Source organism: Ictalurus furcatus, chromosome 13, assembly GCF_023375685.1.
Source record: "Ictalurus furcatus strain D&B chromosome 13, Billie_1.0, whole genome shotgun sequence".
NCBI classification, from domain to species: domain Eukaryota; kingdom Metazoa; phylum Chordata; class Actinopteri; order Siluriformes; family Ictaluridae; genus Ictalurus; species Ictalurus furcatus.
The window spans coordinates 9,189,423-9,207,648 of record NC_071267.1 but is presented as its reverse complement, the minus strand read 5'-3'; the positions used below and the strand labels follow the sequence as shown (position 1 = coordinate 9,207,648).

The 18,226-nt window shown below is 42.6% G+C and overlaps 1 protein-coding gene across 3 annotated transcripts in view; it reads right to left on the bottom strand.

Moving 5' to 3' along the window:
- Window positions 1-1,343: 1,343 nt before the first annotated feature.
- Window positions 1,344-18,226, bottom strand: part of reep3b (receptor accessory protein 3b) — a 37,411-nt gene continuing 20,528 nt past the window's right edge. For all 3 annotated transcript variants that reach the window (XM_053639148.1, XM_053639149.1, XM_053639147.1), the window contains 6 exons: window positions 8,169-8,245; window positions 7,750-7,870; window positions 6,234-6,347; window positions 5,074-5,227; window positions 3,233-3,369; window positions 1,344-2,240 (listed from right to left, as the gene is read on the bottom strand). In XM_053639148.1, coding sequence (XP_053495123.1) covers window positions 2,160-2,240; window positions 3,233-3,369; window positions 5,074-5,227; window positions 6,234-6,347; window positions 7,750-7,870; window positions 8,169-8,245 — 684 coding nt within the window. In that variant the 3' untranslated portion in view covers window positions 1,344-2,159. The remainder of the gene's footprint in view (window positions 2,241-3,232; window positions 3,370-5,073; window positions 5,228-6,233; window positions 6,348-7,749; window positions 7,871-8,168; window positions 8,246-18,226) is intronic.

Here is an 18,226-nt window from a genome sequence, read left to right as displayed (position 1 = left end):
CCAATCATGTGGCAGCATTTCAATGCAGAAGATCATGTAGATACAGGGCAAGAGCTTCGGTTTCACTTCAAACGTCAGAATGGGAAAAAAACGTGATCGATGACTGACAGTGGATGGTCGATGGGCTGGTTTGAGTATTTTTAGAATCTCCTGGCATTTTCACGCCAACAGTCTCTAGAGTTTATACAGAATGGTGTGAGCAGCGATTCTGTGCATAGACATGCCTTACTGATGAGAGTTCAGAGGAGAATGGCCAGCCTGGTTTGAGCAGACAGGAAATATACTGTACGTTAACTGAAATAATCACTCTATAGCCATGGTGAGTGGAGAAGCATCTCATAAGGCACCGTAAAGCTTCATTTAAAGCAGCTGATTTTGGTTTGGTCTTCAGGAGCATCTACATTTAAGAATCTGCAATAAGACTAAGATATTTTAATTATGAGAAGAAGAAGAAAAAAAATAAAAATAAAAAGTTAGTTGTCCCTTAGTAGTTCCGGCCAATCTCAAGCTTTCACTAGATAGGCGAATCTGGAACATTCTCAAACATGACCAAGAACTGCCTGCTTTCCCAGAACAGGGCAGTTTGACTGACTGTGGAAACAGCCAGCTACATGTTCTCCCCACAAACCATTACGAACAAAACTCTCAAAAGAATTTTTAAAGACCTGATATCATGGAACTTTTTGACTTCAGTGAGCATGTTTTGGGAAAATCTTATTATATCATGGTGTTCAAGATATTTTCCCCTCAATAGAAAGCACTCGCAAAACAGTGTGGAGAGCAAAAGAGATAGTAACTTTAAAGATTCTGAAGCCCTTTGCCAGAAAAGTGTACAAAACTGAGATTAGGCAGAGGCTGTGATGTTTAGTCCACTAGTCATTTTGTTTAATGTTAACATTTCAAAGTACATTATCTTAAAATAATAATAAGAATACATTTTCACAGCTATTTGTGTTGCTTCCAACTTCTGAAGACCCAGAGTAACAGTGATCCTACATTACTTACCTCTTGCTCACACACAGGGAACGCTTCAATGAGCTGTGCTGGTCAGGAGAATACAGAGGTGCGGTTATTAATCCTCATCAGGCGGCAGAAGCCATGTGCAGGCCAGGGGGAACCACAGAGGCCCTGCAGACAGATCTTCCTCTCAGTCTGCCTCTGAAGCTCAGAGCTAGCGCGGATCTGATGCCTGGATTCTGCTAAATCCCTCCATTAATACTAATCATATAAATGATCCTCTACACTGCACACAGAGCAGCAAGACATCTGCTCCACCACTGCGGCGAGATTACACGCTCTTGGCCTTTACAGAATCAGGGCAATGAAGTGTTTTGGAGTCAGTGTTCAACTGCAAACTCACAAAGTTTATTCAGACACACCAGGACATAATTTAGGAGTGGAGCATTCAGTAACCACAGGCACACCTTAAACTAAACCTAACCCCGACCAGATGTAGTGGATTACATGACTTTGGTATGAAGTTACAGCATGTGGTCCTTTTCCCAGTCAAGAATACATTCTGCATTGAGATGACATACAAAACTTTAAAAAAAATGTGCAAAACTAGTTTTATACAAGCTTGGTAAAAATCAGCAATATTCATAATTCATAATTAAGTTGCACTTTTTCCACGGTCATTAAAAAATTTTTTTTTCTTTAATGATAAAGGACACTTTTGGTTTGATCGCATTCAAGTGTACTGGTATCACAATGATTTACCTAATCAGCAATAGGAAAACGACAACAATATAAGGCAGCATAAACATACAAATGACGTAAATATCAAAACCCACCTCCAAAGGAATACACCTTTAGCTAGGAACACTTTAGAAAACATAGTAAATACAATTTAAAATTCTAAAAGCCAAACTGAATATCAAATTCAGAATAGGCCACGCCATACATCAACATCTACATTAAGCACAAACCCACACACACACACACACAATACATTTTCCTCACACAATATTCTTGCAAATGTACAAGCTCGTGTCGTCGGCTTAACTCTGGAGTTCAAAAATAAATAGGTGTTGGTGCTGCGTTAAAAACCTACTCGATTTTTCGGCATGAACGATAAAAGAACCCACAGCCACTAAGAGGAGAAGAGAATATTAACACTCGCTAGGCTTCTGTAGGTAAAAGTTCTCCAGGGTCAGTAGTTACTGGTCAGTGCTGGTATACGTCATGGCGTTTAGTGCAGGCCTCCGTCGCCCTTTAATCTTCAGAGATCCATAACGAAACTGCGACACAAACACGACCATGAGTTACAAACAAACAGTGGTCTTTACTTTACTAAAGAAATAAGTATCGTCCCATTTTACCTCTGCTTATAATCTCCACGCCCAGACGTAACTGACTCCACCCAAAACTTGTTTTTTAAGACCATCAAATATTTTCTACATTGAACAATAAATTTCTTGAAAATCCTGCTTTTATAAATCCAAATGAGAAACACCCCCGTCTCCTTCCTTTGCCAATGAAACGATGGCTTCTTAAACAACTACTACTACTATTATTACTACTACTATTACTACTACCACCACTACTTCTATTATTACTACTAACACTACTAATTATTATTGTTATTATAAGTCTGGAGCCTATCCCAGGGAACTACTAACTACTAACTTGGGGCACAAGGCAGGTGACATCCTGGATGAGGTTCCAACTCACTGCAGGGAGCAATCGAGCACAAACACAGTACAGACAATTTGGAAATGCCAATTAGCCTACAACGCATGTCGTTGGACAGGGGGAGGAAACCAGAGTCCCCAGAGGAAGCCCTCGAAGCACAGGCACAACATGCAAGCTCTGTGCACAAAGGGCAAAGGCGGGATTTGAATCTCCAACCCCGGCAGTGTGAGGCAAACATGCTACCCACTGCCCCCCCCCCCCCCACACACAAATAAATTTATAAATATTAAATAATCAAAAATATACAAAAGTCATCCAAATGAACTACAAACAGGCATGGCGGTTCATTTTCAATCCAGATTGAAGAAGAAGAAAAAAAAAAAAAAGGGTGAAAATCATGCTTTATGAAATTTAAGGTGACTTCAATGAAAAAGAAAACCTACAACCTGTTTTACTTCTGATGCTAAACTAGCTCACCTGATCCACCTGGATAACATAAAAACAGAGTTGCATATATTTTATTTGTTCTACTAGGGCTCTAATTTCATCTCTTTTTGCTACACAAATCTAATCCAATTGGTATTTTTAGCATACGTACATCTTTACGGTGTTTGGAGCGTGTGCTTTTGGTGCTTTGAGAGCGCCTGAGGCCGCGCTGAGTTACGGCTTCGTCTTCGGAGAACACAGTATCGCTGTCGTTGCCACCTCGCTCCTCCTCGGCGTCCTCGTAATAACCTGAGGGGGAGAAATACATATGCAGTAGAAACTTTTAGTACACAGTACAGAAATATAGAGAATAAAGTCAACAGCAGTCGTACCTAGGAGCACAGTGTGAGTGAGAGTGTGAGAGAGAGAGAGAGAGAGAGAGAGAGAGAGAGAGAGAGAGAGAGAGAGAGAGAGAGCCCTTTGTTCTAGTCTCAGACTGTTCCTGGTACAGCTTTCTCCCTGAGTGCAAGCAAGACTCTGGAGCACCAGCCTGTGCCAGTGTCCCACATGTCACTCCAGCGAATTCACTTCGGTGCAGCCCGGGACACGCTGCTCATCTCTCACCATACTGCGAATCCAACAACAAAGCCAGCAAGCAGGCAGTGCGCATATGGATGCGTTTGTGTGCCCCCATGTTTGACCACACGGGGGCAGAAGCGATACAGCAACTGCCCCAGACTCGCTTTTGAGCTTCCTTTGTTCGACTGCAGACCCCAACAAATGTTTTCCATTAGTGAACCAGGACAACTTCCTCTGACTAGGGTAGACACACTGTTCATTTCGCATAGCTATTTTTTGCTTTTTTGGAGTCAAGCAACACACAACCTAGTCATGAGGTCTGTAATTACGGTGTCTATAAGAATACTTCAGAGGCAGCCAAGTGATTACGAGAAACCATCTGCTGACGATGCACGGCGAGAGATACTGTGTCAGGATGGAAGTAAATACTTCCCTCACTCTTCCAACTGCGTTATGTCCTGCTCAGTAGCGCTCCATTTTCAGGGCTTTAATCCGATAAGAGGTGGCAGTATTCAGCCCTGAATGGTCACAACACCTCAGGCCTCATATGACTGAGGAATGTGACTGACTGCAGGAAAGGGAGGAGGGAAGAGGACGAGCGCCTGAAGCAAAGAACAAAGAGAGCCACTTGCCACTTTGACGGTGTTCCCTCAGCTGACCCCATTCCTTTACAAAAACAGGGCTCTTAATGAGCGCTGACTGAATGACACAGCCGCTTTTGTCTTCTCAGTCGTCTTTCTGAATGAAGAAAAAAAAAATAAAAATCCTACAATTAGCGGCTCGCTTCATCAGCAGACAACCTTGGCCGTCTCTTTCTGGCGGTGGCATTTTGAAGTGACTCCCTTTATTGTGGCTCCATCGCAGATGAAATGAAAATGACCTGGATGCTGGTGGAATTTCAAATGTGACTAGCTCATTAACATACTGAGATAGAGTGCATTAGGCATTCTGCTCAGACGACGGCTCACGGCGTCGTCCAGACCCCCCACCCCCACTGCCACAAATTCACACAAAATGACAAGCTTTCTTGCTCTGACTGTGTCGCCTTTGCTTTATTATCCACTACTGCTCGAGACAAAGACAAAAATCCATTCTATTTCCTGCAAAGAGCTGGGAGCGGATAACAATGAGCTTGGTGGATGTGGTCAAAATAGCCTCTGCGAGAGCGCTGTGGGCTTTTACATTCTGCGGCGAGTGCTCTCAGTCACGCTAGACAAGGCTAGGAATTAGTTAAGCAACACAGAGTTCATACTTACCACCTACAGAGGTGGCACTAATTAATCCTCAAGGCAGCAGAGAGTGGACCACCAAGCATGGGGGGAAAACAATACCCGGCGCATTTTGAACCACAAGACTAACACGGGGCTGTGTTTGGAGAGAGGCGGGCAGGTTAATCATTAAGCCGGCATTTACAGTAAGCCGAGATAACAGTACCGGCTCCGTCGTGCTGGGTGGAGGCTAGTGCTCTCCTGGCGGGATTGGAGCTGGAGTAGGACGAGTACTGCTCGCCGCCCGCATCATCCTGCGGGATCTGGGTGAGGTCGACCATGCTGAAACTTCTCAGCTTGTCTGTGATGGCACCCTGGCCCTGAGGATAGCAAACAGAAAATGTTAAACGCCAGCCGCTGACCTTTGCGGAGCATGACGTGATTGCGTTATGATCACCAAATAAACATGCATGCGGGTGGATGAACATTTCGGACGTTATGACTCAAAGTCTAAATGCGCTACAGAGAGAGATGGAGGCCCTAGTGTAACGCTAGTGCGATTATGCGAGACCACATGAAAGATAGGCTTTACTGAGCGGATGTATTGCACGCTATGATGGAGAGATCGTTAGTTGTTAACACTGCATGTGTGAATCAGTATGAAAATTTGAAAGAAAAAGAAATGAAACAAAGGATTTGTTTAAATGACACATCCTTTCCCATGCTGTAGACTAGATGCCATTACCTCCACTGGAGAGAGCAGGAAGGCAGAGTTCCTATAGGACAGTATGTCAGTAAAAGGTGAAGAGAAAGAGAGAGAGAGAGAGAGATCGAAACCAGGGTTAGGATCGACAAACAAAGTGAGGAATAAGAATGAAGACGACGACAAAGACAAAAACATCACAAGATGATATGGGAATTATCCCTTATGGAAACACATCCTGCACATCCTACCGGCGCTTCCTCCTCTGCAAACAGGTAAACCAGATGTGTGCTCATTTTAATCAACACTCAAGCTGATTATAGACGGATATGTTCTGAAAAGGATAATATCATCGGAGATGTTTTCTCCTGAGGAATGGACGACAGTGCGCTTTATTTGGGGCCGATGTTAATATGTAGCTTTTTGATTTATATCGCGATCAGGAAGCCGAAATATTAAGGATATAAACATCATAATTCACTGTCGCAACATTCCATACTAACGGGCAACCCTACAGTACATGCATAACTAATACAAAACCAAAAAGGCAGAACAGTGGCCTATAAATATGTACGCCCATAGAAACAGCAGATACATTTACACACACACACACACACCCAGTGACAGGAGCTGTAGCGCACGAGCGCTCACACACCCACACGGTCATGCAGTTCGTCACTTGCCTTGACAGCTGCAGAGACAGCTGCGGTGGCTGCTATACTTAGGCCCTGCTTGCCGAAGTGAAGCATTGTTTCATAGCTGCGCTCTTTAGCTTGAACAATGTAGTCATCGATTTCCTTGAAGCAAAAACAAAGTGAAGGTTAGAGGTTCGTACAGGCAGATTCACAACAAGATAGCAGATAAAAATCGGGACATCAATCTTAGGTGTGCTGAAGTGGAACCTTGAAAACCTGTGACTGTCCTCAAATCTGATTGCAAAAATACCGCTGCAACTTTTACAGTGGATAGATCTGTTTAGCTGACAATTCAGCGTACCGCTACACCTCACATCAGAAAATATTATAAATATAGAAACTTGAACATTCTGACTAATGTGATTTGTTAAAAACATTTAATGAATAAAAATAACCCACCAAGGCCTTATACTAAACACTAAGAACATACACTCATAGGACACATTCATTCATTAATTCTCCAATCAGCCAATCACATTGCAGCAACACAATGCATAAAATTCATGCAGACTCAGGACGAGAGTTCCATCAGAGTTAATGTTCACATCAAACGCCAGAAAAATGTGACCTGATTGACTTTCTTGCTTGGCCGTGGCATGGTTTTGTTGATGAGCTGGTTTGAGTATTTCAGAAACTACTGATCTCCTAGAATTTTAACCTACACCAGCCTCTAGAGTTTACGGTAAATGGTCTGCACTTATACACTCGCACACCAATGGTAGCAGAGTTGCCATGCAAGGCGCTAGCCTGCCATCGGGAGCAACTTGGGGTTCAGTGTCTTGCCCAAGGACACTTCGGCATGTGGAGACGTGGGCCGGGAATCGAACCGCCAGGCCTATGATCAGTGGACAAACCGCTCTACTACCAGCGGAGGGAACGCCTTGTTGATGAAAGACATATGAGGAGAATGGCCAGACTGGTTTCGAGCTCACAGGAAGGTTAACTCAAATAACCACTCGTTACAGCTGCGGTGAGCAGAAAAGCATCTCAGAATGAACGTCAAACATTGAAGTAGATGGGATACAATAGTGAGAGACCACAAAAGGTTCCACTTCAGTCAAGAAGAGGAATCTGAAGGTATAGATCACCAAAACTGGGCAGTTGTGGCTGGTGAGAGTAGTTATATTGAAGGTACTTCAATTATATATATATATATTTATAAAAATATATAAATAAATAAATAAAACACATTTTGTGTAATTAGGGAAGTATGAGGCAGAACTACATTAGTAAATACTGTCATCAAATTACAGTCATCGCATTCACACCAACAGGAAGCAAACTATGAAACATAATTATATTCCTGCTGTGGAGAGTGCAGTGTGTGAAACATCAGTCCTCACAACTGAGGAAAATATCAAAATATAAAGCAGGAGGCACAATTATACCAAGTTCCAATACTGTTATATAAATATAATTCAATATCTAACGATAACTCTAATATAATGGATATAAAGCCATCAGTGGAAGCAATTAAGATTTAAGAATTAAAAGGCATAATTACCCGTTCTTTTGACGTCAGTAGAGGATGTAGGATCTTTCTATAGATTACACTGGCTCCTCTAGTGTAGGGAGACACGAGCCAGATCACACAGGCAATCTTTATTTCATAATAGAGGGGAAACCTTCATACACAGGAGATACAGAGACACAAATTGCATCCTATTAATCAGACGAAATAATTACACACATTAAAGCGTGTATTCCAACAGACTGATTTCAGTAGTCCCAAATTAAAAAGCCAACTTAATTTCATTAAAGCGAGATTGTCTTCCTGCATGCCTTGAGCTGGGACGACACCGGCAAGTCCCGAAATCAAAAGACTTGTTTGTTTGGTTTGACACCAATCACGTGCAATCAGGCAAATGAAGCATCCGAGTTGAGCGAGGTTAACAGGTGTGATTAGTGTGCTGTCAGTCTTACCAGGCTACGCTGAGGTCTGCAATGGTTTCCGCAACTGTGTAAAGTGCAAACACGATCCAGTACATCATCCAGCGGACCTGCGTTGAAGAGGAACACACAGAAAAAGGACTTGGGTCTATGAAGAAATTCAGAATGTACATATCCATGTGCAAAAATACATACACACAAGCACAAGACCAGTCGTAAACGTGGTTTTTCAGGCATTGTGTTGCAACTCGCTGCGTTAAAGTTGCATTAGGTAAGGCCCTGTTTACACTAGTGCGCTTTCATTTTAAAAGCATAACTGTTGTTACGGTTACGCCTGTCGTCTACACTACTCCGGCATTTTCGACCCTCGAAAAACTGAGACTTTTAGAAACGAAGGCGTGGCTTCGCCAACAATCGCCCCCTGATTGGGTCTCCTGGAGCACTGCGTATCTTTCCCTGATTCGTCAAACCCCTACAATATTACCATTACGCTACCTTGATCATTTACAACACTGAGACTGAACCGCAAGCTTTGCCGGCTTTGTGGTCATTCTCAGCAGCCATTGGGCAGTTCAATTCTGTATTTTATAAAACTGCAGCTTACATGCGCAAGAGGCGAGCTACGATTAGAGCGATCGCCAACAAATCTCATTTCGAGCGGCGTAAGACCTCCATGGAACGCCGGTTTGTTGTGCCTGACTAGCAACCAACTTCCTGTTTACACTTGTATGCGCATACCCAGTGTGTATGAACGGTCATGTGACATGTGTATTCAGTCTCGTAGGGTGGACGGAGATCGTTTCTGAAACACAGCGGAAACGCCAGTGTGGACGAGGATCGTTTGCATTTTAAAATGCCGTTTATAACGAAAACGCACTAGTGTAAACATGGCCTAAGATTGCTCTTCTTTCCCCACAACGGCTGAATGTTTCCCGCCCATGTTCACGAAGCTCCACCCCCAGGATCTATGGTGGCCGGTCGAACGTCTATCAAATGACTGGCAGTAGGCACATCCAAACTCAAACAAGCATTCTGGACCGGTAATCAGTTTTCCAAACGGGTTTTCTCAACGACTTGATACACTTTAGCTTTCATGGCAAGATCAAGGTAGGTAAAGCAGGGCATTCTGGTAATTCGTACAACATTACAATCTTACAACATTTCAGCAGTGTCCACATCAGCATCGATAACGAGGTCCTTCACGTTGATATTCAAGAAAAACCGTTTTGGAACACTTTTAATATGTATTTTCTGAGGAAAAACATTGTCTGGTATTGTTAAGAGCAGGACAGTCCATTAGTACATGTTTAACAGTCATTCTTGTTTTACAGGAATCACACGTTGGAGGTTCTTCACCGTTCAGCAGGAAAGAACGTGCAAGTCTTGAGCGTCCAATACGGCATCTTGTGTATAGGGTCTGATCGTGTCTGGATTCAAAGGGAGGATTAAGGAATTCGCTGTACAGATGAACACCATCGTGTACAGTTGTGTATGTGAAGTCACTAAAGATATGAACTCTGCCTCAACACAGAATTAATTCACAACTTGTCACGTCTCAGAATTGCAGCCATCATAGTAGAAGAGTCCAACTTTCTGAATATTAAGAGCCTGGCCTGCTTACAAGCTCCTTTACATTCAGTGTGGGCAAACGCCTAATCACACAGAGTGGCTACCTAACGCAAATCCAATCACACGTCTCTTCCTGGCACGAGATGGAACACAGTCAAGTGTAACAGAAAAATCATTACGGCTGTGACTTTCATTTCCATCCCCGTTCTTCGTTTTCTCTCCGTCCTTGTCTATCCCCCCTCAGTGTCTCTCTCGGTGTGACAGGGGCCTGTTTTGTATGCTCTGCCTCGCGTACCTCGTCTCGGCTCGGAGCGGCGGCAGGCTTTCACAGAGCTCCTTAGCATTTCAATTTCAAAAGGTAGCGCAGACGATCATGTGATCCCCCAGCCTTGGGCTGAGCCTCTCCGAAGTATTAGGTGATATTTTCAGCTTGGCTGAACAAAGTAAAACGAACCTATGTGCAGGCCGCCTCACTAGCCTGACAGGCAGCATCACATTAATTGCTGACCTCCTCGTGAACTTGCTCGGGGTTTGAGAACGATTGATGTATTGCGTCAGCCTGGGGGGGGGAAAAAAAAATAATAAATCGCTGCTGTGTGGTGGTGACGAACTATCAATTGAAATCCGCTCGGCATTATGCAGGCACATAAAAATGCCTGTTCTCCTTTTCACTGCTAACAGCAACAATAAAAATATGACCTCAATTAGGTCAAGTGGCCTTCCCCCCCTCCCCCCTCTCGCCGTAATCCTCCGGACGTTCACCAGTCACCAATTACCCGGCGTTCATTACAGAGGTATGGGGGATGTAAGCAGAAGCAGAGTCTTCTACCTTACAGGAGGGGGAACGTGAGAGAACAGTGCTTGAGAGCAGCAGCTGTGGGCCGCCGTCCAACACAAGCATTCCTTTCCTGTCCTGTCCAACCCCGCCTGAGGACTCGCACTGACGGCTCCTCTTAAAAAAAAAAAAAAAAAAAAAAAAAAACCAACAGGCTTCGATACAACCTGGTTCTGCAGCAAGCCTGTGCGTTCAATCACTACGCTCTGTTCAACCCGAGTATGAATCACTAAACATGCTTCATTATTGACATAAACAAATTAAAATACACACGCATAAGGAAAACCATAGGTTAAACAGTTAAAAAGGCTTGCGCGTCTGTTAAACCGCCTTTAAACTTTGGCGAAAACCAGTAATCTGGCAACTACCCTGTTATTTAAAAAAAAAAAAAAAAAAAAAAAAAAAAAAAAAGACCAGAGCACAAAGCATAATTTGTCTGGCTATTTTGGAAATGATTTGAAGAGAGTCCTTGAATTACTGGTCTGCCATTCAGTCTGCTCTCAAAGACAAGCACGACCGCAGTCAGGATGTGTTTGGGGAGTTTAAAAAAACTGCTTTTGTGGTAGAATGCTCTTTATTCTGTTTTCCAGTGCCAGTTAAATCTGGCCTATGAAAAGTTCTTTCCATTTGAACACGTAACATTTTGGGGAATAGCATAAACATCTGTAACCTTAAGCTGTGCTCCACCCCCCCCCGTTAACTTGCCATTGCTACATGTGACCAGAGAAGTCACACGTGTCACAAATGTGTCACATTTGGGCTGGTGTGGGGTGGGGTGGGGTGGGGTGGGTCAAATATCTGAGTGGGAGATTTTTTGCAGTGTGAACAGCAACACTGCGAATGCACATTAATGTGGTTTTAAGTCACACTCATCAGATTTGGGGTCATCCGAGCCAAATTAGATTTCATGTGTTTTCTCACCATGCAGTGGGTGTCAGATATTTGCAACAAGAACACAGCCGAAAAGGAGGACCGTAGATTGTATACACTTACAGTGCCGTGAAAAAGGGTCTCTCTCATACTAAACTGTTTCAGAAATTAAAACAAAATCCAGGATGAAACAAAGGCAACCTGAGTAAACAACATACAGTTTTAAATGAGTTATTTACTGAAGCAAAAAAAAAAAACGTTATCCAATACCAACTGGGTCTGTGTGAAAATGTATTTGCTCCCATAGTTAACTCCCCAAATCTGTGAAACTGCATTCATAATGGGGTTCAGCTGGATTAGACACAATCAGGCCTGATTACTACAAACCCTGTTCAATCACATCAACACTTAAATAGAACTTTTTCAACAGCATGAAGTAGGTTAAAAGGTCTTACCCAGGAACACACTATGACAAAGTTGAAAGAAATTCCAGAAATGATGAGGAAGAAGGTGATTGAAATACATCAGTCTGGGAAGGGTTACAAAGCTATTTCAAAGGCTCTGGGACTCTAAAGGACCACAGTGAGAGGCATCATCTCCAAATGGGGGGAAAAAAACCCCTCATGCAGACTCAGGACGAGAGTTCCAGTTAATGTTCACATCAGACGTCAGAAAAATGCGATCTCGCTAACTTTCTTGCTTGGTTTCGTCGATGCCAGACGAGCCAGTTTGAGGATTTCAGAAACTACTGATCTCCCAGAATTTTAACCTACACCAGCCTCTAGAGTTTGCGGTAAATGGTCTGCACTTACGTAGTGCTTTTACACAGTTTCGCATTCACCCATTCTCACACACCAATGGCAGCAGTGCTGAAATGCAAGGTGCTAGCCTGCAATTGGGAGCAACTTGGGGTTCAGAGCCATTATCTCCAAATGGAAAAACTCTGCACAGTAGTGAACCTTCCCAGAAATGGCTGAACTTCCAAAATTCCTCCAAGAGCACAAAGACACTGGGCAAAAAATGGCATCCATGGAAGAGTGGCGAACCGAAAAGAACATTAAGTCTCGATTGAATTTTGCCAAAACACATCTTGATGATCCTCAAACCTTTTGGGAGAATATCCTGTGGACTGATGAGTTGAATGTGGAACTGTTTGGAAGACAGGGGATTCGTTACATCCGGCGTAAACCAAACACAGAATTCCACAAAAAGAACATCATAACTACGGTCAAGCATGGTGGTGGTAGTGTGATGGTGTGGGGATGCTCTGCTGCTTCAGGGTCTGGGCAACTTGCAGTAATTGAGGGAAGCATGAATTCTGCTCTCTACCAGAAAATCCTAAAGGAGAATGTCCGGTCTTCAGTCCGTAAATTAAAACTCAAGCGCAACTGGACTATGCAGCAAGACAACGATCCAAAGCATAGGAGTAAATCCTAGAAACTCTGATCCCCCATTACGGGAAGGATTTAGTTGCAGTTATTGCTGCAAAAGGTGGCACAACCGGATTTTAAAAGTTTAAGGGGACAATTAGTTTTTCACATGGGTGATAGGTGTTGGATAGGTGTTAACTTTTTTTTTTTTTTTTGCTTCAAGAAAAAAAAAATTAACGACTGTATTGCGTCTACTCGGGCTGCCTTTGTTTTAGGTGGTATTTCGTTTCTCTAAAGATCTAAAAACTATTTAGTAAATCACTGCGGAGAATCTCACATAGCTGTGAAAGAATCGGCACACATCACTCTACTCCGTTTTACTTGGTGCGATCTGAGCTGAACACGGGGAAAACCTTGACGCGATACATGTCAGTTAGGATGAATTTCAGCATCTGTATTTCATATTTATGCCTTTTACTATGGTAACCAAGCCACAAGCGACAATGTGATAACAGTCCACGGTCAGTCTGTTTTGGTTACTTGTAATCTGCAATGCTCAGTCAAAAATAAAATAAAATAAATAAATCAAGATTCGTCCTGCTATCTGAACACAGCTCAAACTTTTTCCTACTAGCTCCGGTTTCCTTCGCTGTTAAGCAATATGCTTGAACCGTCTGTGTATTGTTTACAGTGGTAACCACAACAGAAATACACAAACTGAAGAGTGAATCAGGGCATCACTATGAACATTCATATCCAATTTTAAAGCTCACTCAGCAAGACTGAGCAATGCCCCTCGCTGACAACAATCTTACACAATATTTTTATGGTGTCCCAGAAAAACCTTGTGGGTGGAAAGAGACTTTTTTTTTTTTTTTTTTAAAACATGGACTTTCAGTTTGGCTGTAATTAAGCTCACATGCAGCAGGATCACTGAGAAGCACAGTTTAGCTCAGAAATCCAGCTTAGCTCAGCACTAAAGTAGGCCCAGGCTTCTCTCTCGTTCATGCGCGCTAGCCTATAGAAATAACGCGACAGCTTCTATCATTTTTTAAAAAGAAATCTTTGCACACTTGTGCACGCACACATTTAATAGAGAAAGTGCAGAGTAATGTAGATTAACAGTGTTTCTCAAATAGGGTACCACTAGGGGTAATTACAGATGCTACAAAGTGTATTTCGCAGAAGTGGAAAAGATTTCAGGGAAATGTATATTTTTTCATAAATTAAATGTAATGCACTTAAAAGTATTAATATGATCAAATGGATTTAACAGCTTTATAATTAAATGCATCTTATTTCCATAGAGGGGAATGTGAATGAGATGTAGGCTTGTGCAATATAATTGAATAGCCTCTACATGGTATTGCAGTGCTGTAACGTCCAGGGACGTTTAATTTGATTATAATTACATTACTAGCATTGCCAACTTTTATGTATTTTATACAGGAGCTCGGAAAAAAGAAAAGAAAAGGGAAAAAAAAGAAAAGAAAAAAAAGTTTTGTTCTCCTCAGTAGAAAAGGAGACGAGCAAATAGACGCATGTATAAATCTGTAATGAGTTTTTAAGAATTGGTGTTGAATGAGTATTAAGTGTCTGGAAGCCCCGCCCACAGTGCGCTGGGCTTTGCGTGGTTTATGATTCCGAAATAAAAACGGTCATCATGGAAGTTAATCGTGACCGGAGTGTATCGTTACACCTCTAGTAAATTGCGAGTAAGGGGGGGGGGGCCTAGCAAAACTCAGAAGAATACTGAGACGTGTTGTAAAGAAAGCATAAGGAACAAATGGTTTGACACGAATGACGATTCAAGAAGAGCTAAAAGGCAGACCAAACACGTTTCGAGTTGAATACATAGGAATCTAATGAATCTAGTAGTCTCGCTCAAAATATATGGATCATAATCGAATATCCCTTTATGCTTTACGTTCTCTGACAGTCTGTTAAAGGAGTAGTTGGCTTAAAAAGATCAGTGAAAGGGTGTACGCAGCCAAAAAAAGTTTCAGAAACACTGGTCTAATTCACTGGAGGACATCTCCCAGATTCCTGCCATAACGCATAACAGTAACACACAAAAACTAAGGACAACAGAGACCTCAGCAACGAGCGAAAAACAATCTAAAGAGGTAATTGCTGTGATACCAGGAATATTCCCATAGTGACCGCAACAGCCTCTATATGGCTGTAAAGTATTAAGAGATGACACTGGTGCAAAACAAAAACAAAAACAAACAAAACCGTGAAACTGAAACCCTCTGGCAACCATTTTCCACAAGAGATTATTTGCGTTTTTCAAAATCAAACCAGAGGGGCTCAGAAGTAACTAGAGCTGCAACAACTAATCGATAAAATCGATAATAATCCATTATGAAAATCGTTGCCAATGAATCTCATTATGAATTAGTTCGTCTGCGTGCGGTACGGGGGAGACTTACTCATTATGTTACTTCTGTTCCGAAAACACGCTTCGGAGAGTAAATACTAAAGTTGTGTCCCAAATGACATACTACACACTTACACTATGCATTATGTACTCTACCTTCTAGTGTATGAATTTCAGGAAGGTAAATATCGTCCCAAATAGAACACTAATGATATATTTTTTTCTTTTTGCTAACTGGAAGTATAAACTGCTTCCTAGTCGATGGCGCATGACGTCATACGCACGTAACCTACGGTTTATGTCAGCGTTTATACCAAGCATGACCTCGGTCACCATCAGACGGCGGTGTAAGGCAGGGGGGCATTTTTTATTAAACGCCGGAGAGAAGACTGTAACCTGTAAACTTTATAAAGTGGAGTTTGTGTAGCACGGAAGCATGACAGTGATGCACGAGCACAAACATGTTTATATCCGAAACGCTCCACTGTTCAATCGGCAGATTAATCAATTAGGAAAATAATCGTTAGTTGCAGCCCTAGAAGTAACATTAACCTCTAGATAGCAACGAGCTGTTTCTAAATGATGGCAGTTCACAAACAGCACATGTGTTTTGCTTTAATCCTCCAAGGTGTTTTCATTGTTCCATCTGTAATCAAGTTCATCTGTTGTAAAAATGATTCATATTGATGGGAAACGCTCTTGATTGTCGCCTGTGGAGGTGAGTCATACAATCATTAGCACTTTTATACCACAGTGTGGTTGAATTCGCTTTCACAATAGTTCCGATGGCAACACAAAACACAGGCTTACGTCAGTGCGCTAGTAATAATCCACTTTCAGCGTGGATTAGTTTTTGGATTTTCACCTATCGTATGTGTTATACATTACTTAACGATCACTGCGGATAATTTAATACCTTTTTCATAGCCTTCAATTTGCACAACGGATAACATCGGGCAGAACGTGAAACATGTTTTTTCGAAATACAGAGAATAAAAATCGGCCTTTAAAGCCGACCGATCGACGAATCGAAGAAATAATCGACAGGTTAATCGACTATCAAAATAATCGACAGTTGCAGCCCTACTGATGTCTATATTCAAAACACAACATGTATGGATCTGTGCTTTTATAAAATATCAGTACAACAATCACAGCTAATAGTGTGTGCGGTAAATAGTATATACAGTATAAGAAAATAATCAGAATAAACAAACTAGTAAAGATGCTCGTTCCTCATTCATAAATAGGAAAAAAAATGCTCATTATTACACCAGCCACAGTGTTATTGGCTTACGCACTGATCAGTTTATTGCTAATAACGATAGAAAAGCGTTCGCCCTATTGTGCGGAGATCACGAGCTCGAATCCCGACGATGCCACAGCCATCCATGGCCAGGAGTCCAAGAGAGCAAACTAGCCGTGCTCTCTGGGTGGGAGGATAGCAAGCCTAAATATTGGGTAATTTTACAACTATGAATATGAGTGTCATATCGTCCATATCAGGATTTGACCCATATTTACTATCACTTCAACGAGGTGTTCACTGTATGTAAAACACAGCGGTTTTGTTTTGGGCAAATGAAACGGGGTGTTATGTATGATCAGCCACAACACTCCAGCTCCATGGCGACCATGCCGAGTTATTTCCCTGTAGATGGAAATAGTGATTCTCTCCGTATATCCGTGTTACTGTATCACTACAGCGCTGTCGCGTGAATGTACGACTGACCGTTATTTTATTCATACCCATTTGTATATATTCAGGGGAGTAGCATATCCGTGACCACATACAAACGCAAGCCAGAAAATGCAAACACGTGCATTATTTCGGATTTTAATGCATGTGCATTAAAACATCAAAGCATATTAAGAGTAGTCATTTACAGAAAAATGTGCAAAATATGAGAACTTGATATACAACAGCTTCAGCAAAATTCAGCGTGTTGTCAGTGTCTGTGCGTGAGTGCGTGAGTGCGTGTGAGTCGAGGCATTGTTTTCTAAAAACGTTGCTGTGTCGACGTGGTTTGCTTTAGCGTTCCTGCTCAGCACCTGTTCAGCTCGCTGGCGGTAAACACACTGAAGACTCCTGACGCAAATCATCAGCATAGCGCGTCAACGTCAGTCTGATACGGGCCTGCAGGCTGCCGCCCTCACACACCCTCAAACATGCGTAGGCTTGCATAAGAACACTGCCAGCTAGAGCGACATGCTTCTCACATAAACGCTGGTACAAAACAAGCTTCCACTACAAGTCAGAAGTCACCATAGGGTGCTTTCACACACACACACACACACACACACACACACACACACACATACACATACACACACACACAATACAGCCAAAAGTTTGTGGACACCTGACCATCAAACCCATACTTGTTTGTTGAATATCTTATTCCAGACTTAGTCCCCCTTTGCTGTTATAATAACCTCCACTCTTCTGGGAAGGCTTTCCACTAGATTTTGGAGCGTGGCTGTTTGGATTTGTGCTCATTCAGCCACATTAGTGAGGTCAGGCACTGATGTTAAGTGGGGAGGCCTGGGGCTCAGTCTGTTCTCCAGTTCATCCCAAAGGTGCTGATGTCAGGGCTCTGTGCAGGACACTCGAGTTCTTCGACTCCAACACGTCTTCATGGAGCTCGTTTTGTGCACAGGGGCACTGTCATGCTGGAACAGGTTTTTTCTCCTCAGATCCAGTGAAGGGAAATTGTAACGCTATAGCATATAAAGACATCCAGTACAGCATACAAAGACATTCTAGTGCAGGGGTGGGCAATTTTATCCGGAAAGGGCCGGTGTGGGTGCAGGTTTTCTTTCCAACCAAGCAGAAGGCACATCTGATTCCACCTGTTTAATCAGTTGATCTTGGCTTTCAATAGATTCAGGTGTGGCTTCTGATTGGTTGGAATGAAAACCTGCACCCACACTGGCCCTTTCCGGATAAGATTGCCCACCCCTGATCTAGACCGCTGTGTGCTTCCGACTTTGTAGTAACAGTTCTGTGAAGGCCCATATATGGGTGTGATGGTCAAGCATCTACAAACTTTTGGCCATATAG